The sequence below is a fragment of the Parasteatoda tepidariorum genome, chromosome 2, assembly GCF_043381705.1.
Source record: "Parasteatoda tepidariorum isolate YZ-2023 chromosome 2, CAS_Ptep_4.0, whole genome shotgun sequence".
NCBI lineage: Eukaryota > Metazoa > Arthropoda > Arachnida > Araneae > Theridiidae > Parasteatoda > Parasteatoda tepidariorum.
The window spans coordinates 86,482,049-86,510,019 of NC_092205.1; the positions used below are offsets into that span (position 1 = coordinate 86,482,049).

The window sequence follows — 27,971 nt, forward strand, 5'->3', positions numbered from 1 at the left end:
GTTGTTTCTCAAAGCCATTAGTAGATGGCTATTATAAGATTTAAATTAATCTAAAAGTTTTATGAATTAAAAATATTTTTAATAGCTAATTCTAAGTAAAAAAAATGTTTCTCAGCTCTTGTCAACTTTTGAATTGCAATTCATGCAAAAATAAACCACTTCTCGGTGAATAAAATGTATTTTATCTTATTTCTTGCAGATTAGATAAATGTAATTAACAGCAGCCAAGAAATGCTTCTATGATCAGCACATTAACAAAGAAATTGGAAAATATGCTATCTATTATATTAGAGAGAGATGTTCTTTTTTTTTTATATTTCAATTTTTAAAAAAATTAAGAACAGCATATGAATTAATTAAGAAGTACAACTATTTTTAGAGCCAGTACAAGAAATATATTTCCCCAAATCTTAGGTTTATATCAAATAGGTATATGTCAAATCTATAGTGTAAGTTTATGAGGGAAATCTAAGGTTCTTATCTAGGTACAATCTAAGTCTGTAAGGCCCTTACAAAGATCTACTGCAGCCCATTGGGTGAAAAAAGGATAAAATTGCAGTTAAGAGGTCAGAAAAAATTTGTTAAAAGTAAAATAAATAAATAAAAAGAATTGAAAACAAATCTTTTTTTGTCTGTAAAAACTCAGAGGAAAAGAAACTTAAACTTCTACTAACTTATAATTTTTTTCAAAAATGTCAAATGAAATATTATAACCTACCTCTGTTTGACGCAGTGCTTGTACTAGGTGCTGGTACTGAAGAAATCGCTTCTGCTACAGCTTTTTTCTTAGCTTCAGCATTACGTGGTTTTCGTCTCCTTGTCTGAATGGTGTCTTTTCTCATGCTTTTTGGTCGCTTCCTCTGAAAAAACAAAAACGAAAATTATTTTTTATTTCTTCACTAAATAGCACATGTAAAAACTAAATTAACATTTCCATTTACTTCATTACTTAGTTTTTTAATTATTAAAAGCTTTATTATATCCTATTTAAACTATTAATTCATTACACTAAGATTTTATTATACTAAAACTTAATTATTTAACACACATTAACACTAATTATACTGTGTAAAGCCGTATATTGCTTTATGGATTTAAAGGAGGTTTCCAATTGTGCATGGAAATAATTTAAAAAAACTCAATTGTTAAGCTCAATTGTTTAAATTGCGCATAAAAACATGATTTAAAAACAATTCTTTGAAGATATAGCTTAATGGAACCAGAAAATAACCGACAAACAGTTTGGCAACTTACCTTGTGTAACTTTTCATACAGGCCACAGGCATTGCAAACAGCTTCACCCGAAAAGCTTCTCCTCCATAACGTTGTGTTCGGACACTCACAATTTTGGCACACTTGATTTCGAGCATTGGCGATCGCCTACAAAAAGAAAAAGAATTAAAATAATGGATTTCCTATAATTACTTTTAACTAATTACAGAAGTCCTCAATTAATGCAACTCTTGAAACATCAAAATATTTATATGGTATAAACTAACAAATGAGGAGCTAACTAACAAAGAAGTTAACAAAATAAGTTAACTAACAAATGTGTTAAGTGAGGAATGCTTCTTTCTAAGGGGATTAATTAAGTGAAGAGAAGTTTTAAGACAAAATTTTGAGGAGTAGTCTTAATTATAATATTATATTCATGCGAAAGTTAGTTTTTCATTAATAAAAGGATAAATTTCTTGAAGAAAATAGGTGGATTGAAACTAATGTTTAAAAATAATTTTGTACAACAAATATATTTTTGTACAAATTAATGAAACATTAGATGAATATTAATGAATACAACAAGCAAATGAAACTTTAAAGTTCCATTAAATTTTAATTCATCTCAAGAGCTCTCATGTATAAGTTAGGTCCTAGTTTCATTCTCTATTTTTAAATTTTTATATATACTTGGCAGGATATGCTGTATACTGGGCGAGTCTAATATATACTATCAGGCTTGATCGACATTATTTGAATTAATAATTGCTTTAAAAAAATTATTGCTATTTAAATGATAATTTGTTTTAGAGAAAAATATTTTTTTTGGAGATTATATATTTATTTTTACAGTTGAGATTTATATTCTTAAGATAAAAACTTTAATCTAGAGAAATAATGATGAGAGTAATGCAAGTAAATTGTTAAAAATAGACTAAGAAAAGAAACAAATGTGAATTGAAGTACTGTAAAAATTTATAATCCTAATTTTTCATTAGCTGTAAGTAATTTGCTGTTCAAATATTGTATTAACTACTCTAATTTAGTTTTTTGTTTAAAAAAAAATACTTTTAAAACTTATTAAACATGCAGTTTGTGCATATAAGAAATAATAAGCCAAGAACCATTTAGAATTATATATTACTGTGAAGTTTCCTGATCTAAATTAAATTATTCTTCATTTGATAAACTAACAAATGGGCCTTTGTCTTTACAAACCCATGAAAGTATAAAGCTTGAAAAAAATTACTGATTCTATAATCACATTGATTAGTTTGCAATAATCATATAACAATTTTAACCTCTTAAATTAGAAATATCAAGTACTTAAGTTGCTTTAAGATAATATTAAATATTATTAATACACACGATCAGTGCTTTGATTGAAATGTGCAAAAAATGGAATAAAAAATCTGCTCTAAATTTTAAAAAAAATTCAGTATTACATGAAACAAATCTGATATTTTAGAGTACAAGAAATATCCCGATTTTTGCTAACTGGGAGAAACTGACAACACAACAAACGAACTTTGGTGCCCCCAGATATGGATAGGTGTGGGAGGGGACTTAAAAATCAATCATTTCGAACTTAACACCTATATAAGCAGTTCTCCACACTCTGCCCAGGGAACCTCCAATCCTATTATCGGGGATTATTAAGTGATGGACCTTCCCAAACGAGAAAAAAAAAATTTCTCCAGAGAATAATGGTACGTACCGATTGTTTCTTTCTGGTCCTCTTTGGAGCTGGTTCTTCAACCGGTGTTTGGACTGGAACAAGAGTTTGATTGGATTGCACGTAACAGGTAATACACAAGTAGTGTCCAGTCTCCTCTTTCTGACACTGGGCAATGTCCATAACACAACCACACTTGACGCATTGGGTCCTGAAGGGTTGAGGCTGAGCAGATGAATCAGACGACGGATGAAACTGATGATGCTCTTTTATTTCATAGTTACCTGGAAACATTTAAGAAAATTTAAAATCCAAACTTCTCAAAAATTAACTTCTGCTAAGCGGGACAGTAGGTATAAATAGCTGAAAATAACCATATAACAGTTCAGAGTTAACAGTACAAAGTTAACAGTAAAGTTAAATAGTTACGTAACGTAATAATTAAAGTTTGAACACCAACTTTACAATAAATTTATACACAAACTTGAATAACCATATAGAATAATAGAAATAACTTCGCAAAATTTATATCTTTATTAATTTTACAAAATTTTGAGCCAAATATGCACTTGAGTTCAATTTCTGTGGTCAATCTCTAAATTGTTTTTCATTATTCATTTCTGTGAATTAAATTACAATTTTGAATTCATATTCCTCTTTTCTTTTCCAACGAAAAAAATTAAAATAAAAAGATTTCAATTTCTTAAGTAAGCACTGCTCATACACCCCTTTTGCCTCCTCCCTTGTCAACAAAAATGAACAAAGCACAAAACCTCCTCGCCCTGTAGGTTCTCGCTTAATATTTGAACGCCATCCAAGCTCTGCATTTATTATTGTTCACGCTAATTTCTCTCTCACAGAAATTAACATATATTCCTCTAAAATATTGTTGAGAAAAAAATTCAATAAGAACAGGAAAAAGGAAGATCCTAAACAAAAAAAATGGTATCCACCCCCCCATAAAATTCCAGAATACAAACATTGGGAATGCCGGCGCACCCAAGAATGATTCATAGAAGCAGGGGCACTTCCAACAGGTGAATCACTAATCACACAAAGTCGAACTGTCGCCGTAGGTACATAGTCTTGGCGACATATTAAAATAAATACCAGTTCCTTCCTTTCATTCACTGCAATTGTCAAGGTGTATTGTAAGTTAGCATCTGGAAGAGATCTCGCCAGATTTAGAAAGAATGAAACCGTTTTAGTGTAGGTAAGCGGTTCTCAATTGATTTGCCTCACATTCGTGGCATTCTTTCCTTGCAAACCAGGATTTCATGACTAAAAGTAGTAAAGGGATTGCAAACAAAAAGCGGAGAATGTTCCAAAAGTCACACGGTGCAAGAAGGATGTGCGGATCATTCGATGGCATGATAGAATAGAAAAATAAATAAGATCAGGAACATGGTTTAAAGTTAAGTGTCTGGGAAAAAGATTTTGATTTCTGCTGAGCTTCAACGGGTAATTGCCTAAAATGGCGTAGAAAAAAAAGATGAGTTTTTAAGAGAAATTAAGACAATATAAAAAAAATCGTTTCAAATTTATCTAATTACCAAGTTTTAAATTGAAACAGGCGAAAAAAAAGCCCTAAAATATCTGCATAATAGCAAAAAACTAGCCATCCTTTGAGCGGTAAGTCTTAAGGCAAAATTTTACTGAATTATTCCAGCTTCTCACCTCTTTTTAATTAGATAAAACAGAAAAATCGAGTTTTCTGAGTCTTTAACTTTCAAGTTCGAAAAATATCGGAACTAACCCTCAATTGCTTAACTTTCGGCAGGACGACAAATAAAAGAACATTATAGAAAAGTCAAAAGTATTGAGAATGGCTTAACATCTCTAAACTAAAACAACTTTATGTTCTCGAGGTAATAAAATCAAATGTTGTCATGAACTTAGTCTAAGCAAAAATCGAAAACAACATACACTAACATCAGTTGCTGATATAATAAAAGTAAAAAAAAGGTTTGATAAAGAATCTGAAGCTTATGAACATTTTACATAACATTACCTGATTTCAAGGCAATTAATGTAGGAAGAAATATTTAAACCTTTGTATTCTAGATTTTAAATAAAATCTTCACTGAAGTTCAAATTATTGTTATTTTAATCAATAGATCGAAATTATTAAAGCATGGTTATTAGTATTATTAGGTTCAATAAACATAATCTTAAAAAAAAACTGCCATTTAGCTAAAGAAAAGAAGAAGTCTTACTCAGCGGAGGGGAGATGATTAAAAAAAAATATCGTTTTAAGTCAGTAAAAAAATATTTAAAAGAAAAAGTTTTGTTAGTTACTTTTCCAAATGGTTGAAAATTTATGTTATTAAAGTTCAAAAACATTCATAATTTCAACAAAAAAAAATAGCTAAAAAAAAAACAGCCATTCTGTTAACAGGAAGAAGAAATATTACTCCAATGTGGGAGGGGGGGGTTGTAACTCTGAGGTTAGGTTAAAGTAAAATATCGTAATCGAGTTGAATCTTCAAAAAAAAAAAAAATTATCGAAAAATTTATTATTTTCTTTTAATAAAATTTCATTAAAAAGAAAAAAAAATTTTTATTTTCCAAAATCCTTAAAATTTTATGAAGAAATTTCAAAACCATCATATGTTCACCTTCATAATTTAAAAAAATATTTGCTTAAAAAAAGCCACTTAGATAAAGAAAAGGAGAAATATTACTCAGTTGAGGGGGGGGACTAAAAAATATCGTATTTAAATCCTTAAAAAGAAACAAATTCTCGTAGCTAATTCCCAAAATCGGTCAAATTTTATGATGAAATAGTAAAACTGTAACAATCAAAGTTTGACAAGAACAAGAAACTACATCCTTGTAACAAATGCAATGTTAAATAATAAATATATGGAAAGAAAACTAATTAGAAAAAAAAATTACAGATACACACTAATCAAAATCTTGATTTCTTTAAGTTTTTTTTTTCCAGAAATTCTCCCCATACTTCCCATTCAAGATATTGAATTATCTTAAAATTACAAACCACTCTAGAATATTATAAACAAATTTTCTAAAAAGCACTTAAAATCCAAGAAAGGAACCTCTAAGCCGAAAATAAATAACAGTTCCTTTCAAACAATTCCAAACTTCGTCGGCCGTTAATGCCAAACTTAATATTTTCATCGCTGAGGAAAGTGGGGTAAAACGGGGTACCGTGACCCGGGCAAACTTTATAAATCTCTCATCCAGAACATTTTAGTAAATACGAGAAGTGGATGTAACAGATCTTACGACCACCTCGCAGACGATTCTCCAGCGAGGGGTGATGACACTTTGTTCCAACCCCCTTGAAGTGTTGACATATACACACGAGGGACATAAACTGTGATGCGATTTTTTTTCTCCTTTTCTTCGTGTTTAGAATTCGAGAATTATAAACAGAATACTTTTGTTTTCACTACTGAGGGAAAACTAGGATTTTCGGATAATTGGACGAGCGTTGTAAATTGTTCAATGAAACTTTAATTCATCTAAATTACAATTACTTAAACGCTTCAAAAATTACCGCGTATCAATGACTAAATAGATAGGAAACTAAAACTATAATGAATCAATGGTTAAACGTGTTTGCTAAAAGTAGCCCTTCAAATAATAATCTTCTAAAGGGTTTAGGGGTTTGTAAGTTGTCTATTTTTGCTGACAAAAAGGGAAAAAAGGAGTTGAGTAAAGCTTATGCACAACTTTAAAATACTCGTATTTTTTTATTTATTTTTTATTAAATGCAAAATATATTTAACAAAAAATTTAGATTCAAAAAAATTACACTTGGAAAAATTTCAAATTTGGAATAAAAGTTGAATCTTGGGAGAGAAAATATTACAAAAAAATTTCTTCCATTCGTTTAAAAATGTTACAAATGAACTTTTCAACGTGAACTTTGTGTTATACAAAGAGTACTCTTTTACTTGAATATAATTCAAAAATTCTAAAAAGCCAAATTGAAAGAAATTATCATAAATCAATGAATCATTTCATTTGAAATTAATAACTAAATAAAGTGTTAGAATACTGGATTTGTATGGAAAAAAATTTAAGCGATAAACTTTTAAATAAAGAAATCAAATGCTGAACTTTCAAGCAAAGAGCTTTCCTGTAGTGCACTAGTTTAAAAGAATGAAAGGTTCTACTTTAGATACTTTAAATGCTAGACTATGCTTTACTATAGATACTTTAAATGCTAGGCTATGCTTTACTATAGATGCTTTAAGTGCGAGAATCAAAGCATGTGGCTCACAATCAAAGAATACAAATATCGGACCTAAAGACAAATAATATAAATACTGGACTTACCGGTTATATCATTGCTGTTTCCACTTTCATTAGACGAATCCAACACTTGTAATTGCCTTAAGTCCGATGGAGGAGTGAGGGAAGGTAGAGAAGCAGTTGGTGACGACACATAACCCTCGTCCTTATTACTGTTAGTTAATAAGTCTGCATCCATCCTAAACAAAGTAGGCTTGTAATCATAATTCAGCAAATCAGATGAGACCGAAAATGCCGGCGTTGGTTCAGCAGGTTCAATAACTTCAGCCGGGGACATAGAATAGTAAGTAGGTGAGGTATCTGAACAACCATAACCATCCAAATCGTTTTGATTCATCCAAATATTGTCCATTACTTGAGGGGTATACGGTCTTGGATCGATATACGACGACAAAGGCTCCGACTTGATAATTTGTGAAGTATAAGGAGGTGGTAACGGGAGAAGTGGTGGAATATCAGGATCGGAAATAGGTGAGAACATGTCTAAAGAAAATGTAATTAAATATAATAAATATCACTGATAGTTACCAAAAATACATTAGAAAATTTTTAATTTGACAAATCCATTACTGAATTTCAAAATAATATTGATGAATTTTTAAATTTATATCATACACCATAGAATTTATAATTATTTAGTAAAGCAAAATCCATACCCTGAAAAAGTGGTTAAAATTATATCGTTGATAGTTACCAAAAATACATTAGAATTTTAATTTAACAGATCCATTATTGAATTTTAAAATAATGCTGTTGAATCCAATATATTGATATCATACACCATAGAATTGATAATTATTTGTTAAAGCAAAATCCAAACCCTAAAAAGGTGGTTAAAATTATAAAACTTGCATGATTAATAATAATTTCACTGACTCCAATAATGATTACAATGCAATGATTAAATGCAATTTAGAAAGTAAAATCAATATATTAAATGAACGGTTGAGGTCATAAATCTTTTTGCATGTAGTAGACTTCATCAAATTCAATTTATACAATTTAATACCTTATCAAATTCAATACGTCTTTCTAAGGTATTTAGTTTTAAAATAACATAATTACAAATTTTTTTAAATATGAATGCAAAACCATACTTAAAGGATTGAATTAAACATAAGAAAATTAAATAAAAAAAAATACGTTAACATTTCTATTATCTTGTTTTGTTTAATAACTCTTATTAATCTTTTGAATATTTATGTAAGATTTAAATGTATTCTGAAACTTATGTACCAAAATTTTAAGTAATAATTCAAATATTTATTTAAAGATTAAAATACCATAATTGATCAAAGTAAAAATTTGAAAAAATTCAAAACACAAGATAACAAAATATTAAGATAAATCGTATTAGGTTTCAAACTAGGCTAATAAAAACAATTAGGACATAAATTTATAGGGAGAAAACATATTCTTTCGTAATCTAATTATTAATTAATTAGCAGTATGACCAAGCAACACTAAGATGCAGCAGATTTAAGTCTTTATCTACCTTAACTATCTATATATTTTGTTCCTCAATAAATAAATAAAACCAATTTTTAGATAAGATAGAACCATAAATAAGAAAAGTCAAAACTTGCTGAAAAATACCATAGAAATTTGGTCGTGGAAATAAAGGTGAATAGTTCATTTTACTTATGAATTAATTATTTAAAAAAAAACTAAGCTAATTAGTAAGGGTCCAAAATTTAATTTAATCTGAAATTTCTATTCTCCCTAAATATAAATTTTAAATAAAATTAGGAAACAATTATGGCTTTGAATTTTATTATCATTTCTATTTACCTTTAAAACCAAAGGAAAAAAATATTATCCTAGAATTTTTTTCTTTAGTGGAATTGCCAGCATGGATAGAAAAAAAAATCCAACTGATTTTACAAAATAATATAAATTTCATGATAATCATTGCTCAATGTTTGATAATTATTATGGTCATGATAATTATTGTTCAATTTTACACATAGGAAATTTTAGAGATTTTTATAGTCATTAAATAGAGAAAAAAAACTGCAATAGGTTTTAGTTATGATTGACATTAAATGAACTTGAAATGCTGTGTTATGCTTACTCATAATTTTGAATATTAATAGGCACTTAATTAATCAGAGATAGTTAAAAGACTTTTAAAATAATTTAAAAAGGGAGTCTAGAATAAAACAATCTGAACATTTTAGAACTGATGATTTCAACCTTCTCTATAACTGAGCCCCGCTTCTATATCTATCAGTAATACAGATTTAAATGTTCAAGCAAGCAATAATAATCAGAGGAAAAATGCTTTTTCTTAATACACAGTAACGTAAATCATTTAAATTCATTAAAGTTTAAATAATTACTTTAAACTAAGCAAATGTATCCATTTAATTAACTGAAATAAAAATAAACTAAATGGTTCTAACACGTGGTAGTAGTTTACACAAAATAATTTCGCAATTTAATTCGCTTATAAAAAATCAAGAAGGAGTCTAATACACAGCAACGCAAAGTATTTAAATTTGTAAAAGTTTAAATAATTATTCAAAACTAAGCAAATGTATTCATTTAATTAATTAAAATAGAATAAATTAAATGTCTGTAACACGTGGTAGTAGTCTACCCAAAATAAGTTTAAAAATTAATTCGCCATTAAAATTCAAGAAAGATCCTAATACACAGCAACGCAAATAATTTTAATTTAAAAAAGTTTAAGCAATTATTTAAAACTAAGCAAATGTATTCATTTAATTAACTAAAATAGAATAAATGAAATGGCTCTTACACGTGGTAATAGTTTACCAAAAAAAAAAAAAATCTTACCATTTAATTCGTCAATAAAAACGCAACAAAAAACTTTATTAAGTACACAGGTCGGTAGTTATACATTAAAAGTCAATTATAAATTAACTAATTAATTAAAAATTAGCTAAGCGCGAACAAAATTGTAATGAAATATATAAATTTACTCATTGGAGATTTGTGTGGAAATTTATCAATTATCTACAATCTAGCAATTATCTATAAATCGAAAGTCTATCAAATATGAAATTTATATTTAAAAACAAAGTATTTGACTAAAACTAACAATTAAGATCAGAAATAAAAGCAGATAATACATCAAAATAAGCACTTACCGAAATTTAAAAGAAAAAAGCTCCGGAAATTTTGATATCCAAAAAATATCACTACTATCAATACAACACTTGATGAACAACAACTACCACAGCTAACGAGTAACTGGCAGTGGAATGGGTTGCTTAAATAGAGTCCCCCTATTAGGGGTGTCAGGAGTGAGACATAGGGAGTGGGGAGACAGCACGCCAATGAAATCTCAGGCCCTGTCGAAGAGGGTACTTAAATTTGATGAATAACCCACACACCCCATTCGATTGGTTTTTCCTCTAAGAAAAGGGAGGAATTGTTTCTTATAGGGCTAAAAATGAATATTCCACGATCGAGTTTTTCAGGGGGGTCTGAGGGACTAAAGTAAAACGGTAGAGTGGGGAGGTAAGGAGAAATGTACAGAACGGAATGTTAGACAGGAGTGTACAAGGACATTGAAGGTCTGGGAAAAGAAAGGAAAGTAATAAAGGGTGATGTAATCACAGGTGGGGTGTCTAGTTGAAATGTTCGATTCTGGAATTTTTCACAATGTCCATCTTACATTCAGATAACATTTAAACAGATTGCACTGTAGGCCAGAAGACCATAACCAAAAGTGAAAAATTAAATTTTCAACTAAAATATGTGTAGACAGTTTTGATATAGCCCAAATTAAGTATTCATTATCATTCCAAACTTTATAATTTACTTTTTGGACCGACGAGAGTACAATGTAATGAAAAATACGTTTTTTTTTTAATGTAACTTTTAAATTTTTATTTCAGAAATATATATAGGAATTTCACCTTACTGTAACATTTTTATCAGAGTAATTAGTCAGAAATTATAGTATAATTTTTCAATTTGTTGGATTTGTTAATACTTTTGACAAACTTATTGTTTATATCTTATCATTTGACATTTTACAATATTTGAATGACTTCTGAAACTTAGTTCTGAAAAATTCCACGTGGTAATTAGCTAAACTTTTTTTCTTGTTGTCTTCTTTGATGTTTCTTCTTTCGAAAAAACCTGCCATATTTTGCCCGTATTACAATGGTGGATTAGATATACTGAAAAACAAAAATTATACTTTTTTTCATGTTTTCGCGTTATTTTGTTTTTTTATTTTTACTTCGGAAATATAATTTGTTTTTTATTTTTAAAATAAAATTACGAAAATTATTCTATTTTCATTTCTATATTTAATTATCTAAACGTACTATATTATTATTTTTATTTTTGCTCCCCATATTTCTGCCGCCATTTTGTTTTTTAGGGTATTTTTAGTGTATTTCAAAATTTCAACTATGTATTCAATTTACCTGCATATAAAAACTGCTAAATAAAAAAACCCAAATTTTGAAACAAATTTTATCGAATTATTAATTTTGGTCACAAAACCTTAGATGCTGGCCCACTGTGGATTGCAAGGAGAAGTATTAAGGTTATTACCATGTTAATTTCATATTAAATATTTCTATTTCATTTCTTCTTTTTTATGAGTAATTAGAATTAAAAATATTTTTATTCTAAATCGCACATTATTACATAATAGTTGAAGAAGAACATTTTAACTAATGTATTTGAATAAAATATTGAAACTATGGAAAACCATCTTTGGAAAAGTGCCAAATAGGGTTATCTAGTTTGCATACACATAAAAATCGTATAACAAGGGAATTTATTTGGTAAAACTTCATGGACTAAGAAACTTTTACATTTGTTTTATTTCTAAATAACTTTGAAACTTAGTTCAATAAATTAGGTTTTGATCCTAAAGGTCCTTTTTGATCCTCAATAAATTAGGTTTTGATCACAGTGAGTGATGTATGAAACTCATTAGGATAGTTTTAATCATTGCAATTTTTATTTGTAACTACAAGAATGCTTTCCATTTCAGTGTTTAATTTTTGTAACTTCATTCCTAATTTTAAGGTTCATTCGCGAAAAAAAAATAGTAATTGCTTTATTAATTCTCTGTCACTTCACTGTTCGTACTAAAAATGTTTCAATCACCGTATAAATTTAAAATCATCAAATCAATTTGAAAATCGTCGAAAACTCAAAATTTTGAGCTAAGAAATAATTATTAGCTATTATAAATATGAGGTAATTATAAATAAAAGTATACATAAATATGCAAATAATCCCTCGATCATGTTCTTTACTCATTTTGACATTAAAGTCCCTGTTTGTTCTGACCATGGTGTACTACTGAAATAATAGTATGTCATGGATTTGAGTATTACTCACAAAATTCCTAACTTTTAGTGTAGAAAATCATTGATATAAATATTGAATCATCATTAATAAAAATATGTAAAATTACTATTTATCCAATCTGTTTATTTCTCAAATAATAGAAAATAAAAATTAAAAACGATCATCGAATAGAAAAGAGAAGGGAAAAAAAAACACTTAGAAATAATTTTATTCATTGTCTGTAAAATCAATTTTCATTTGACTCTCATTCTTTCTCCAAAGCAAGCTATCAAAAAACACTAGTTTTTAAGCTCTCTGTTCTCCAATTTTATTTCTCAGTTTCGAAAAAATAAGACTAAAATTAGAAATTATTCTTTCGATTGATATTATTTATTTGATAATATATTTTTGATTGATTCACTGAACTGCATGAACTAGTAAGCAACATCCACTATTAATATTAATTACCAATTCACTAGTATATAAAACATGTTAACTTAATTCTATGTCGAGGGGACCTTTAAATAGATAAAGGTCGACATAGTCGATAATTAAATCCCCTCAGTGGTGACCCGAAATTGAATTGATAAATAAAGGTCGACATAGTCGATAATTAAATCCCCTCAGTGGTGACCCGAAATTGATTTTCTGTTTCTTCAATTTTGTTTATTAACCAGGAGACTTTTATTTACTTCACCAGGTTTTTTTTTTTCGAGCGCTATATTTCCATCGATGTTGGCCAGTTCATATCACGTCACTATTGAGGGGATTTAATTATCGACTAAGTCAACCTTAATCTATCTAAGGGTAACTCAAGAGGGAATCAAGTTAACATATCTTATATACTAGTGAGTTGGTATTTAATATTTATAGTGGTAGTTACACCACAGACACAGCACAAACTGTATGAAATCTAGTGGAATACTCGTTTTCTTAATGAACTCAAAGTTAACTGTACTAAATTCAAGGTTAAATGTACTAAAATTCGAAAATACTTTTTACGTTTATACTGATCTGCATGGAGTAGAATCTAGACGAGCTACGGAACTTTAAGAAATCTATTGGAGTATTTGTTTTCTTAAAATACTTAAGATAAACTGTACTAAATACGGACAATAATTTAATTAAAGGCTTGAAATGGTTGATTGAAAAACATTAGTAATTGTTTCAAACAAGCATTTATAAATTTTGTACAATATAATTAGTTTACTAATCAGGGAATTATGATTTATAGAACTTATCAGGGAATCATGATAATTTAATTTAGCATCGTATTAAAGTTTCAACAAATCAGTATAGTATAACACTGACTAGATCTCAACTTCCTTAAAAAGAAATAGATTCTTTCACTGATAAGATTTTACTATCTGATTATTTTCCCAGTTCAACCGTTAAAAGCAAACAAGATTTAAATTCAAACATTTCCCATTAAAATCTAATTCATAATAGTTTATCGAAAACTTTGCTATATCTGTGATGAAAGTGTGCAAGAATTTGCCAAATTGGCCGATTTAACGAGACTCGACAGGAACATTTATGCCCACATAAATGTGTCAGATCCGCCGATCAGTCAATTGGGAGATAACAATGTTTAATTTGTATGATCAGTTAGAATACAGAGACAAATTGGTCGTCACAAACTTTGCAAAAGAAAGTGAAATCAATTTGTTTAAAGTTCCCAGAGTAATCATAATTATTCATTTCACTTAAAGTAAAGATTCTCGAAAATTCTCTCCGAAGATGTTTTCATGATACACTGTTTAAAACATGTCAAAATAGTACTATATACATAATAATACTATATTACCCAACCGTAATTACTAATTACCAATTCAAAAAGTTATCTAAACAGTAACCAAGTGGTTTATTTCTTTACATTTTATTTCATAACAGGCGCTGAACAGCCGACCCAATTTTTTTGGATTTGCGACTATTTTACGACTATTACCCAATTTTTTTAGATTTACTATTAATGCTCAATTACGTGGCCTTGAAATTTTGAACCCAATCCAAAAGACAAGGGAACTTCTGTGTCAAATATTGGAAGCAATTTGCCTTCGTGGAGGACTTTTTGATGGAACTAATCCGCATTTGCGTTACATGGAGAGGAAGACCACAGTAACTTCCCACGGTTAGCCTGACGGCAAGCCCATGATCCGTCTACCACTGAGGATATTTTACTTTAGCACTGTGGTCGGTGCAAGCCGGATGTGGAATTCATATCGACCAGACATCGCTGGGATTCGAACCCGATTCACTTCATAGGAATGTGAGCATTCTATCCCCTGAGCAGTCGCGACTCTTATTTCTTTATGGTCAAAACATGTTATAACTAACTGATTTAATTAACTAATGTAAATATTTTTTTTCTTCCTAAATCAATTTGATATAAATATCGCTTTCCAAGAAGAATAAATAAACAGTTTTAAAATATGCATGAATTGGAACAATTAAGCTGTGAGAAGTTCTAAGTTAAGTGTTGAAGTTATAAGTTATTTAAAGTGTATGAAGCAAGCTACTTAATCATTCATTAATAATTAAGTGAAAATTTATAAAATTGCATGTTTCACGTAGTTTAATTAAAACATTTAATGAGTTATCACACATTAATGGTGAAATATTTTGAATTCCATTTATGTGACACAAGCCCCATATATAATCTTATGTTACGTAATCATGTAGACTAAGGAGGCATCTTTGTTAATTCATTGTCTTAGGAATGAAAACACCATATTATTTGGCAGGATTTAATTGACATTAAAAGCGACAGCCCTGACCTTTTTTTTCTTTTCATTATATTGTTAGTAATTTGATTTTTTGGACACAACCCCCATGCATAAATATGTTGGGTGGTCTGGATGCAAGTATGTCGCTAGGGAGGGGGCCATCTGTACTTTTTCATTCATTTGTAATTTTTTTTAAACTTTAAAAAGGCATGATATCTTTGTTAATTCATCGTCTTAAGAGTAAAAAGACACTATTATTTGGCAGGGTTTAATTTACATAGAAATGACCACCCGAAACTTTTTTCCCCATTGTATGTGTTAGCAATTTGATATATTAAAAGTTTCAAAGAAACTATTTCTGATGCCTTAAGGTATCAAAGGTCAAGACCCCCTAAATTTGTATTTTAGATGACCAAGTTCTAAGGTCAACACAAAATTAGTGAAATATGGATTAAGTGTATATTGTACAATCATGCAGACCATTGCATGGCACTGTCTCGTTCATTTTTATAACCTATCTAGATGCATTCACTTTCTTCATAACATTCATTTCAAAGTGTGCAACAAGGCTATGAATCATACTTCGCGATTATATTATATTAGATTGTTGCGAAAATTTTTGAAATATAAAAAAATTGTTGCGAAATGTTTGTCTTTTATTGGATTACTTTTCATTTGAAACATGCTCTTCAAAATTATATAGACATATTTTATCCATCAAAAATGGCTGCCACAAGCTAATCTATGTAGTGTTGTGTACTTTTGAGTATGTACTTCATATTGCATCGCTGCGGTTTTTAATATTTTCTTTTACCTACATTGTATTATTTAAAAATTCTTACGTATACATTAGCATAAAAAACTCATATTGCATTATTATCAGATATTTAAGTAAAAACCTAACTCTTACTAAAGTAGAGCATTGTTTTGTTATTACTTTAATTTATTTATAGATTTTATTTATTATTTTTTTTAGAAAAAATATTAACTATTTTCTTACGCACTTATGATAGAATAGTAACTTTTCTTCTATGCTTCCGAGAATATTAAATAACACATTGACTGCCCTTCAAAAAAATGGCTTCAGTTTTAAAAAAAAATATATCGTTGAACTGAACGTTCATCAATAAAATTTAAGCCATAATAATATTATCTACAGTTTAATAAATGCTTATGTAAGCTTTGAATTTCCCCTTAAAGAATTAATGTTTCTAGAAACACTCTCACAAATTTTCGGACACGCCGATTTCAATCAACACTTTTGAAAAATTCTATTTAAATAACATTTATAATTTATTGCAGAAAACATTACAATTGTGTATAATATTAATTATTATTCTAAACTATATTATTTTATCACATTATTTTACGGATCCAAACGATTTAATTTAATAAATTGAATGAACAAAAGGTGCTTCGTGCGTGTAGATAAAAATCCTTGCGTGTGATTCACGGTTTGGGAAACAGGATTTGAAACATCCTTTTTCTTCATCATCATTGACACTAGAATCCTGGGTGGGATTTGGATTTCTCAACTGATTTTTTAAACACCTGAATCATCTTTGGGTTTAAAGATAAGTCAAAAAGGCGCGTCTCTCTGTTGTCATAACAGCAACTTCAATTGGTCATCAATCAGAATAGTTACAATGAGAAAGAATCTATTTCATTGAAAACTGAATAATGCATGGGACGCTGACTAACTTGAAGACGCGGATCTAGATCATAATTCTAAAATGTAAGAGTGCCTGAGTAGTTAGGCAGTTTTAACCATTAATATAACCATCAAATCAAAAAACTAAGAAAAATTATTATGTTTATACATTTATGTAAAAATGACTTTTCTCATTTAAAATAATCTATCGCAAGTAGTGTTAAAGGAAAACTATTAAATAATAGTTTTCTTACGCAATTCAGCATATCTTAATGAAGAGAGGGTAATGCACATGAAAAAAGCAAAAACGCATGCATAAAGCACAAAACGCAATACAAAAATGTACATATTATCTTTCTCTGAGTCAAAACCCAAACTGAAAAAAAGAAAAAAATGCTAGAAAAAACCGAACAAAAAGCACACATATCGGTACAAAATGGACGCTCTCTTTAGTTATAAAACCCATAATGGCAAAAGATAACGAGAAAAAAATCAACCATAAGAAATGCTAACATAACAGAAACAAAATAATGAAATGAATACTCTATTATTTCGATTCTATAAACAAGAAACATCCTCAGTGCCACTGCGACACATGTCACAAATAAAATTTGTTTTATAGCTAACTATATTTATTGTTAGTTATCTATTTAAATAATAGTATTGTGATTCCATAATGGGCATTACATATTTCCTAGCTTTTAATATTTCTTTAATTTCTTAAACTTATTTTTTTCTAATCATTCTTAATCGAGTCTTAATTAAATTATATCAATTATTTAATTTTTATTACAATTTATAAGAAAAAGCGAATATAAAATATTTTATTCCTTTCTTATCGATCAATGTTGCGGCTAACTTTTTATTTCAATATTATTGTAAGACTCATTAATTCACAGTCGCGACTAATCAAAAACAAAAAACCTATTTATAAAACTCTTTATTGCTTACCACAAAAATGTTGCAGCTATAAGGTTATGCTAATTCTCACAGTCTTATTGGCGATTCGCGACCATTAATAATACGAATAATAACTAGTAATGAAACGGTTAGTTAATAAATTAATAAAGAGAAAAAATCAAAGGAAACATTAATTTACACCTATATCCAACATACAATTCTTTAACATAAGCATTGATGTATTCAAAGATAAAAATTCCTCAAAAATTTACCTGTTTCCAACGTCACATTGGTCAGTAAAGTCCAGTGTAAGAGTAATTCGATGCTTTTTTAATGCACATACTAAACGCTTGAAAATATCCATAAATTGTAGATTATTGAAGAATAACTCTTTAACTTTTGAATCTTGGCTCTAATTTGTACTGCTTGAGAAAATACCGTTTAAAACTAAGAACCCTTCAAAGATGGAATGTCAATGAGAACTGAGTGCGCTCACATTGATTGTAACAAATGGCGATAATACAAAAAGATATTCGAGGTAAATGATAAAGTAATGATAGTAAAATCGTTACAAAATGTGATAACATCATCTGATATGTTAAATTGTGATCTGGATAGTAAAAGATGGGACATAAGACAAGTCCCGATAAAAAAGAATAGGGCTGAGGCCAACAATAATTAGGCCTCCCCTACTCAAATTTTTTTAGGCCTACGTATATGAATGTTTAATTTCCTTATGTAGTACATTTTATAGAAAGCTTATTTATATTTATAACAGCTTTATTTTATAGCATTAATCAAATAAATGATGCTGATAATAATGCAATGGTGAAGAATGTATTCCACAAATAAAAATGAATCGTTCAAGAGAAACCAAACAGTTTTGTTTGCTGAGTATTTTTCTTTTCCTTTATTACACCTAGACCAGGGCTGGCCCGCCGGAAGATTTTATCCGGCCCACGGATAGAATTTTTATTGGCCGATCAGTGGCAAATATAAACAATATACATCCATTTTCTTGTCGATTATGTTTAAAATTATTTCTGTTTCTCCTTTTTTAACAAAATACTGATGACATTTTTACTTTCTCTATTTTTGTTCCACAAAACATAAATTAATGGAAATAGTTAGCACAGGCAGCTTCAATTAGTAAAATCTTGAAAGCAGAAGTTCTTTATAGAATAGCCGTAGATTGGCTGTAACTAGCGTTTGTCCTTCTCGAGGACTTAAGGAATCTAATATAGGTAAATTGTACTTCACTTTTGTCAGACTGCGCATTTTACGCGCCAAAGAGCGGACAATCATCTGAAGCAGTTGTTTCTAAATATTCCAAAAGTTTACAAATCATTACCAAAAGCTAGTTTCCAAAATGTAATATTTCATGCCCAGAAAATCAGTGCCATGCTTGCTTAATCTTATATATATGAACAAGAGTTTTCAAGTATGAACCTTAGAAAAAATCATTTCAGAAGTAGACTAACAGAAAAGCATTTAGCCTCGTTGCTTAAAATAAGCACATCTCACTTCGAACCTTAATGTAAGGAACTTTAAAAAATGAAATCGCAATTTCTTCATCTCACTAAATATTTAAATTAAAACTTTTAAATATTGAAGTTTTTACTTAGCCCACCAAAAATATTTTTCTTTATTTTTGGACCTCGACCAAAAAAGTTTGCCCATCCCTGACCTAGACTATATACGAATCAATTTGGGAGCTCGAAACTCGGGTTTAATCGGCTTTTGCGGTAGTCATAGGGGTAGACATAAAATCAGTTTGCCATCTATAATTAGGATATTATTTATTTTCATCATTTCGACTTCAATAATATTTTTTTGGGGCATAATTCCGGTTCAAACTTTTTAAATGCAGTTCAAAAAAATATTAAACCGATAAAATAAAAAAAACTAGTATAGAAGTTTTGTATGGAATATTTATGATGATTACTTTCCCTTGTAAACTTACACACTTTTAGGAGCTACTCCCCTCTATGATTTAGAAGAATATAAAACTAACTAGGGCCAAATAAAGCATTTTAATTGCATTAAAAAATAAAATATTTTAATTGTAACTCTTAGAAAATGGTTTACAATTTCCATTGATATGTGGGGATTTTAATAGAATATTTCGGATTCAAGGGGATATTCTAAGCAAAAATTGATCCAATGTTCTAAATCTGTGTAATGGGTTGGAACGGGTAATAATAGCAAGAAAATTTTTATTCGTGCTTTTGGTTACAAAACAGGTCGGCAACAAAACTATTAATCCTAAGAATAAAATATTTTTGTCTTTTAGGGTAGGCAGAGGTTTGTTCTCGTTTGCTGTTTTCACCCATCCCGAACCGACAAAGGGTGAAATGATGAAAGATCAGAAAATACAGAGCAAGTGTAAACAAACAATTCAGTTCATTTTGTGCAGGATGAAAAACTTTACGAACACGGCGGCATTTTTAAGCATTCTTATGGTAGATTGGGCTTCAGGATTTTAGGTTGAAGTCGCCCATAGGATTATAACCTAAGAATAGGAATTAGTATACCAGAAGGCGTGAGAATCTTCAAAGGTGAGATTCAGAGCCTGATTTACAGATGCCAAAATGCGATCAATTTTTTTTCTTTCTTTTCCAAAATTTTGACAAACTATTTAGTGATTTCACTATAAATCTTGATATACTTGGTAGTATGAGAACTTTAATAACTTCCAAAAAATTTGGTGGACAAGGCCTATTTGTTTCAAGCGCTTACAAATAGGCGCCCATTCTCAAGACTTGCCAGGCGTGAATAAAGAAAACAAAGGAGACTGGAAAAAAAACAACAACAGCAACAAAAAAAAAAAAAGAATTCGTTGGCTACTTTAAGGTTTTTGTTTCTGATCTCTTTTGTTTTCTTTATTCACGTCTAGTAATTCTTGAGGGTGGGCGTCTATTTGTGCATGTCGACTTTTTTCCCATTCATAAATTTTTGCAGGTAATGAAGTTATTATGAAGCAAACTTGAGAGTTTTTAATAGTAATTAACTCTTTTCTTCAAACATACAGAGAAAGAAAATGTCACTCTTTCATCTGTCAGTTTTCGAAATTCATGTTATAAACGGATGCATATTTATACTATCACATATAAATAAAAATCTAAGATCAAAGCAGATAAAAAAAGGGGAAAAAACGGAAAATTTTACTGAGCGTTTGGGAAATTGGTTTGAAAGTCTTAGCGAGCGAGGTTACAAAGCCTTAGTTTATAACTATTTACAGATATTTTCATACCTTAACATAAATTACTCCCGCTAATGATGGGTTATTTTTCTCGTGAAATATACGAATTTGGAATAGTGAGTTTGATTACAGATCAAAGATAACTACGTAGTTGCCCTCTGATGTAACTAAATATAGCCCTCTGGTGAGCAGCTAGAACCCCATGGTTACAAATAGAAGATTTGTCAAAACTTTCTGTAAACAAACAGCTCATAACGAGTTTGTGATGAGTGCACAAACAAATGATCAGTTTGCGATGCTCATAAGTAAACTACACACAAACTTGTCCTCTCTTGATCCGTACTCGAACCCACTATCATTGTTATACGGAAAAAAAAAGAAAGAAAAAAACCAACACTATCACTAATATTTATTTCATTTTATAAAAATAAATATTGCAATAAAAATGGAAATTTTGGTTTTCGATATATTCAAAAAAATTTTTCAGTTTAAAAACTCTGAAATTGAACGGCATAGATTCGGAACTTTAGGATCCAATAATATTAACAAGGTCATAAGTGTGTTTTTCGAATTCAAAGTTAAAATAAAATAAAAGAGAAAGTCTCGTAAATAGCTTCACTTTATCAATGTTTCGTGCTCAAACAAATGTATTTATCAAGTGTGAATCTTATCAGCAAGGAATAAATTACTGCCAACATTTTGTTTCTTCCTAGCAAAAACTAGGAATTTAAATGAGTTTATAAAATGGTTAATTTATAGAATATTTATATTTATAGAGTTGCTAACAAATTTGGAGAGAGTATAAAGGAAGAAGAAGAATTATTACAAACAATGATTTTCTTCAAAAATTTTAATTCTTCAGAAATGCAAATTATTTATTCATTTTTAAGAATTATTTTTTGAAATTCTCTTCTTTTTTTTTCTTCTTCTTCTTTTTTAATTCTTTGAGTGCAACAAAAGAGTTTATTCCTTATTTTATATTCTATTTTCGATTGTTTTATTTTCCGTTTTTGTGTTTCTTATCATTATTTTTTTAAATAGACCAAAGTGCCGCTCATACGTCTTTCAGGGAACCAAAGTAAATCAATGCATATATAAAATGACATATAACTAAAAACTAAGCAAATTAATAGAAATTCATCATAAAATGAGAATTTTGGATAACTTAATAGCAATTTTAATTTGACACTTAAAGTTATTTATATAGAAAACAGTTGAGGAAGTCCATTTTAGCAATCAGTCTAGGGACAGTGTACTGCCCCAACCCCCACCATTCTTATCTCCTGCCTTTTTATGACTTGAACTCTGCTGGAATTGATAGAAAATAATTTTTTTAAAAATTTAAATATTTAATTTTTTAAAAATTTAATTTGCTTCAATCAAAATTTTCCGAATCCTGATCAAATATTAATGCAATTAAAAAAAAACAAGAAAAAACGAAGAAAAAAGGGAAAAAAAAAATGGCGCATTGCCAGAAGTAAGGATGCATCACCCATAATTGAGGAATAACGTTTGTCGCGACAAAAAATACTGCATTGATTTCAGCGAATTAATATATTTTTTTTACAAGAAAGAAAAACAAAGCGAATTTTTAAAAATGCGTGAAAATTATTTAAGAAAGTAATATTTTTTATTTTTATTTACATTTTAACAGGACGTATTACTTTTCTGAAGCTACAAAATTGATTATGATAAAACAGAAAGTATAGTTCAATATCAAAATAACAAGAAAACAGTTTAGGAACCATCTAAATCTTATCTAGTAAAATGGTCATTCTATCTTGTGGATTACAAATTAATGGGGGGGGGGAAAGGTTTAACTAGCCCTCTCCTTACATTAAAATTTTTTTTTAAAATTATGGGATAACACAATTTATTGCGTTGGTTAATAAATTTCTTAATTTCTTGTGTTTAAAAACACGTGGCAACGCTGACAAACGATTGTTTGATGAACGGCGAAACATGAGTGAAAATAATTTAACAATGTACAATATTTTATACCAAAATTCTGTATTGCATCAAATTAAAAAAAATAATAATTTTTCCAGTTTTTTCAAATGCTTTATTTTAATATTTGTACCATGTCTATGTTTTAAGTGCATAGATTGTATATATTTTTTGGATTTGTGTTCTAGCAAAAATTTCAAATTTCTCGTGAACTTGGTTAGTTTTTCCCTCTATAAAATTGTAACGCTACCAAAAATAAATAAATAAATAAATAAATTCTGTCGTATAAACAAACTGTTTTTTAATATTGCGTGGGTTATGAATGAAATAGGACAGTAATAAAAGGACATGCAAGAGAAGAACGTACAAATGGTGCTTTAATGTATTTATTCGGCATTTTTTCATTCTTAACTCAAGGATTTTCAATTAATTTGTTCTCTTTATATTTTTCCACTTCCTGTTTTATTTTTTTATCCAGAGGTTTCAGTTTTCCAATATTTTTTTTATAATTTTCAATAATATTTTCATTGCTTTTTTATTCAGTATTTCTTTATTCATGTTTTGTTAAGAAACAAGGATTATATTAAGCTTTTTTCACGAATTTTAATTTTTTTTCCCATACCAAGAATATTTTATCTGCTTTTTAATTCTATATGATTATTTTTAATCTATTATTATTTCGATAAAATATTTTACTAAAAATTTCAAGTGATATAAAGACACAATAAATTATTAGTGTTTTCTCTTTTGTATTTTCCCAACAATTAATAAATATCAAATTAATTAATGCTAATAATTAATTTCACAAATTTTAAATATTTGATTCTTACTATTCAGCATTTTTTATTCACAAAGATAAATTAAGAATAGCTCATATCTAATTCTTGATTTTTTTAAATACCCTATTTAATAAAGGAATTTTAAACTAATTCTTCATGTACAATATTTTTCCATTTACCTGTTAATTAAGATTACTTTTTCCTTATCAAGATTTCCCGTTTATAACTTTATCGAACAAAGCTATTGACTCTAAGCAAAAAGTTTTTCAAACCAGCTCTAAGCCTATGAACATGACAGCACACCTAGAAAACATGAAACATTTCTTCCAATTTTCGCACGAAAATGGAATGCAATATTTATGACTACCTACACTAGCATCAATCAAGGTAGTCACGTTCACACAAAGACCACACAGAGATGAACATTGTATGCAAATTAGCATATCACACCAGATAATCAGGTGACTATTCAAAATTTTCCTGACAGAACAGAGTGAAAACATAGTGAACCGGACTCAGCCAGTTTATTTTGAAATTTGGCCTAATGGATTGGTTTATGTCTCACCGCCCATGGTCCTAAACAAGAAAGTGGAGAGAGAGATGGAAAATTCGTAAATATCCTTATAATCCTCTTTCATTATCAGCAACAAAAAAAGAAAGTTGGATCTTTACTCAATGGGGCCTATAACTTCTCACCTACAACTACAATTAGTCCCTGATTAGTATACAGGGTTCGCGCTAAGCATTCGCCACCTCGCCAAATGCGAAAAAAATCATAAATTTGGCGAATAAAATTCTGTTTTGGCGAATGATTTTTTTTCACTGGAAAGAAAATAAAATTACGTCAAAATGAATTTTTCTAAAAAAAAACAGCATTTTTTATTCGATTACAGTAATTTTCGGTAGATGCTAATATAACCAACTAAAATTAGGTCCAAATAATATAAGCCTGAAACGAACTAAATAGTAATATAGTTTTCTATGGAAAATAGTTGGTATGTGCAATTCAATTTACAAACATAGATTTTATAATTAATTTAAAATTATTTTGGAGTCAAAAAAATGTAAATACATAATTTATGTGTGAAAATGAAATTCGAATTCGTAAAATAGTTTTCTATAGAAAAAAATTAAGCATAAAAAATTGTTGAGACTTGCATTTTAGAGAAGACTTTCGAAAATTGGCGAATACTTTTGATATTTGGCTAATTTGCTGGCTAATAATTTGAAATCTTTCGCGTAAGCCCTGTATGAATTCACGAGAAACACTCAAATTGCATAACTTCCATACTAAGCCGATGCGTTTGAGTTAAGTAGTGAGCAAATAGATGACCAGAAAAACAGGAAACAAAAGGCGATCCCAATATAACAAGAATAAACGGGTCGGATCTGAAACACATTTTGTCATCCTGTTCCTTGAGAGTCGGCTGAGAGGTTTTCAAATACCGGAATTAAATGTTAAATTGAGATATAAGGAAAAAGGACGATTTCAATTACGCCGGAAGTTATAAGGAAATTCATGCCTTTGTTTATCTGTTGCTATTCACAATTATTAAATAATTATTTTCTGAATATTATTCACATTTCTGATTCAGTTGAATAGCAAATATTGAAAAAGGTATACTTTTTTTCTCCTTTTTTAAAGATCATCGATTTAAAAAAAAATTTTTTTTCAATGTAACTATTTCGTTTTCACACATAAATTATGCATTTACATTTTTTTTTACTCCAAAATAATTTTAAATTAATTATAAAATCTATGTTTGTAAATTAAATTGCACATACCAATAAGTTTCTTTTTTCCAAGATCCCTTAATAATAAATTCTCATTGATTTCGCCAATTTTGATTCTCAATATACAGTTTTCCCTAGCAACAATTTTTCCTTCGCGCCAGTTGGGCTCAAAATTGGGTCTTGCATGAATACACACCAAGGATCTAATATTGGAATGTCTAGATTTTTTAATATTGGTCCAATAAAAAGCCAATATTTTTAGCTAATATAGGTTCTAATGGGTGAATAATGATTATGAAATATTGAATGAATGTGACAATTCTATGTAGGGTCGATATTGGTTGTAAAGTGGCTATATAACATCGGGTGAATTGAACAATTCTAATAACAAAATAATGGCCCTTTAAAGCCTTACTGAGCCAAGATATGTGAATATTGGTGCAATGAGGAACCAAGTAATGTCGCTGCTAGGGTTGATTTGTCTTATGATCAGTAATCTAAGAAACAATGTGTCAAATAAGTAGTATAGTCAACTTTTCTTTTTCTTTTTTTCTCCAATTTTTTTCAATTATTGTAAAGAAATACAAATGTTTGAGTTAAGAATACAGAACAGAATTTTTTTTTTCTCTCTCTCCTCAAGTAAAAAATAATATTAATGATCTTCGATTTCACCAATGTTCATTGAACTTTTCTTTCGAGTGCACAGTTTTGGCTAATCGCGTGACCAGCAAATTAAGAAACGGAGTAAAATAAGTAGTCTAATGAGCATTTTCTTTTTTTCTCCAAACAACTTTCTTCTATAAGTGTAAAGAAAGACCGGGATAGCCTGGTCGGTAGGGAGCTGGGCCCATATCCAAGAGGTCGTGGGTTCGATCCTCGCCGGCCGAAGACTCCCCGTGTAGTAAATGGTGACTGATGCACGTTAAATCTGTCGAGTCTCAAAGTCCTCCATGTTCCCACAACAAATCAATACCTCTGGGGGTACTGATCCAGGAGTTTCCTTGTCTTCTGGATTGGTTCAAAATTACAAGGCTACGGAGTTGAACGTAAGTAGTCGTAAACCCATGAAATTGGGTAGGCTGTTCAACGACGGTTATAAAATAAAATAAAATAAAATATAAGTGTAAAGAAATTCAAGCTCTTGAATTGTGAATATCAAAAGGAATACCTTTGTTTCTTTTTCTTTCTAAATAGTATTATTATGAAAGTTAAAAAATTTTTAACACAATTTTCTCCTTAGATACTTTGTACTTGATACTTTTTACTTTGTTTCGAAGTTACTTTTTTTACTAGTAAGTAAGCTTTCGAAATTAGCAATTTGCTCTTATGTAAAAATTATTATTTTTCGCCTAAGATGAGATTTTTTCAATAATGCCAAAAACATTTCTGAATATTTTTTTTTATAAAAAAGGTTATTATTCTCTTGTTGCTTTAGAAGTTACAACAGCGTTTTTAAGTTATCAGACAGTAGGAAAAAATTTACAAAAATGTACGCATAATTTATTCAACATTCTTACTTCGAAACAATAACCAAATTTTAAAAATTCATCTATACAATTCTGCCGTGCAATGGAAAATTCAACATAAGTGACAAAAAATTCAAAATGAAAGTTTTCAAATATTTAGAACTTTCAAATGACAAGATACATATTGCATTTTTTTTTTTTTTTGAAAAATCATTTCTTTTTAATATTTTTCAGAAATTCTAATTTAGAGTTGATCATATTAGCAATGGAAAGAACATATAAGCAAAGCATCTTTCATAAAATCTATCACGAAGCACTTACGTTGTTTTTTCAATTACATTTGCATTGAACATTCCTACTTAATTGACCAAATTAGCTCACAAAAGCATTTTTCTACGAACATCTTCACTCAAAAATTCAAACATATGGTAACAACATATGGCTTTGAACTGACATGAGGAACTGGTTTGTACTGATTTTGAATGCAATCACTCGATTTCACAACAACAGAAATAAAAGACCCGGATCAATATTTAACAAGAAACTTGTAGGTCTTCAATTCTCAACAATGAATACAATACTTCAATTTAACAATTACAGTAACAAAAGAACCGGATCAGTGTTAAACCAGAAACCAGGAGGTTCATTCACTTTTCTAACCAGACAATAATCCCCATGCCTATTTCAAACTCAACCAAAACCATATGGGATTATTATTCCCAGTCGGTCACTATACCTGCCGCCAATTTCATTCTTTGTTGAATCTGTAAATCAACTGAATAAGTAGTAAAGCAAATAAAAATGGTCACCTTAGCTTATTAATCATGCCAAAGGCGACATCAAGGGATCTTTTCTAGAGAAAGGGTTGGCTTGGCTGTTTGGCCATTTTCTTGGTAGAAAACTATAATTAGCTCCAGATGTTGAATGAAGGAGACAATAACATTGCTCTTTCATCTGGCCGCTGTCCCAAATCGCACTTTTTATATTACAGCTCTGGGTTTTAGAACATGTAATAACTCATTCATGGAACATTAAAAGTTAGTGGTTTTTTCATCTTCAAAAGGACGCCATTTTGATTTTTTGGAATAAATATTTCTTCTCTT

The 27,971-nt window shown here is 29.1% G+C and overlaps 1 protein-coding gene across 1 annotated transcript; it reads right to left on the reverse strand.

The window, feature by feature from the left end:
* Positions 1–741: 741 nt before the first annotated feature.
* Positions 742–10,411, reverse strand: LOC107439682 (transcription factor GATA-4). Its single transcript, XM_016052357.3, is given in 6 exon segments — positions 742–779; positions 782–860; positions 1,255–1,380; positions 2,933–3,174; positions 7,199–7,657; positions 10,291–10,411. Coding segments are annotated over 5 exon segments (942 nt in total). The 5' UTR covers positions 7,656–7,657; positions 10,291–10,411.
* Between the last annotated feature and the right edge of the window lie 17,560 nt (positions 10,412–27,971).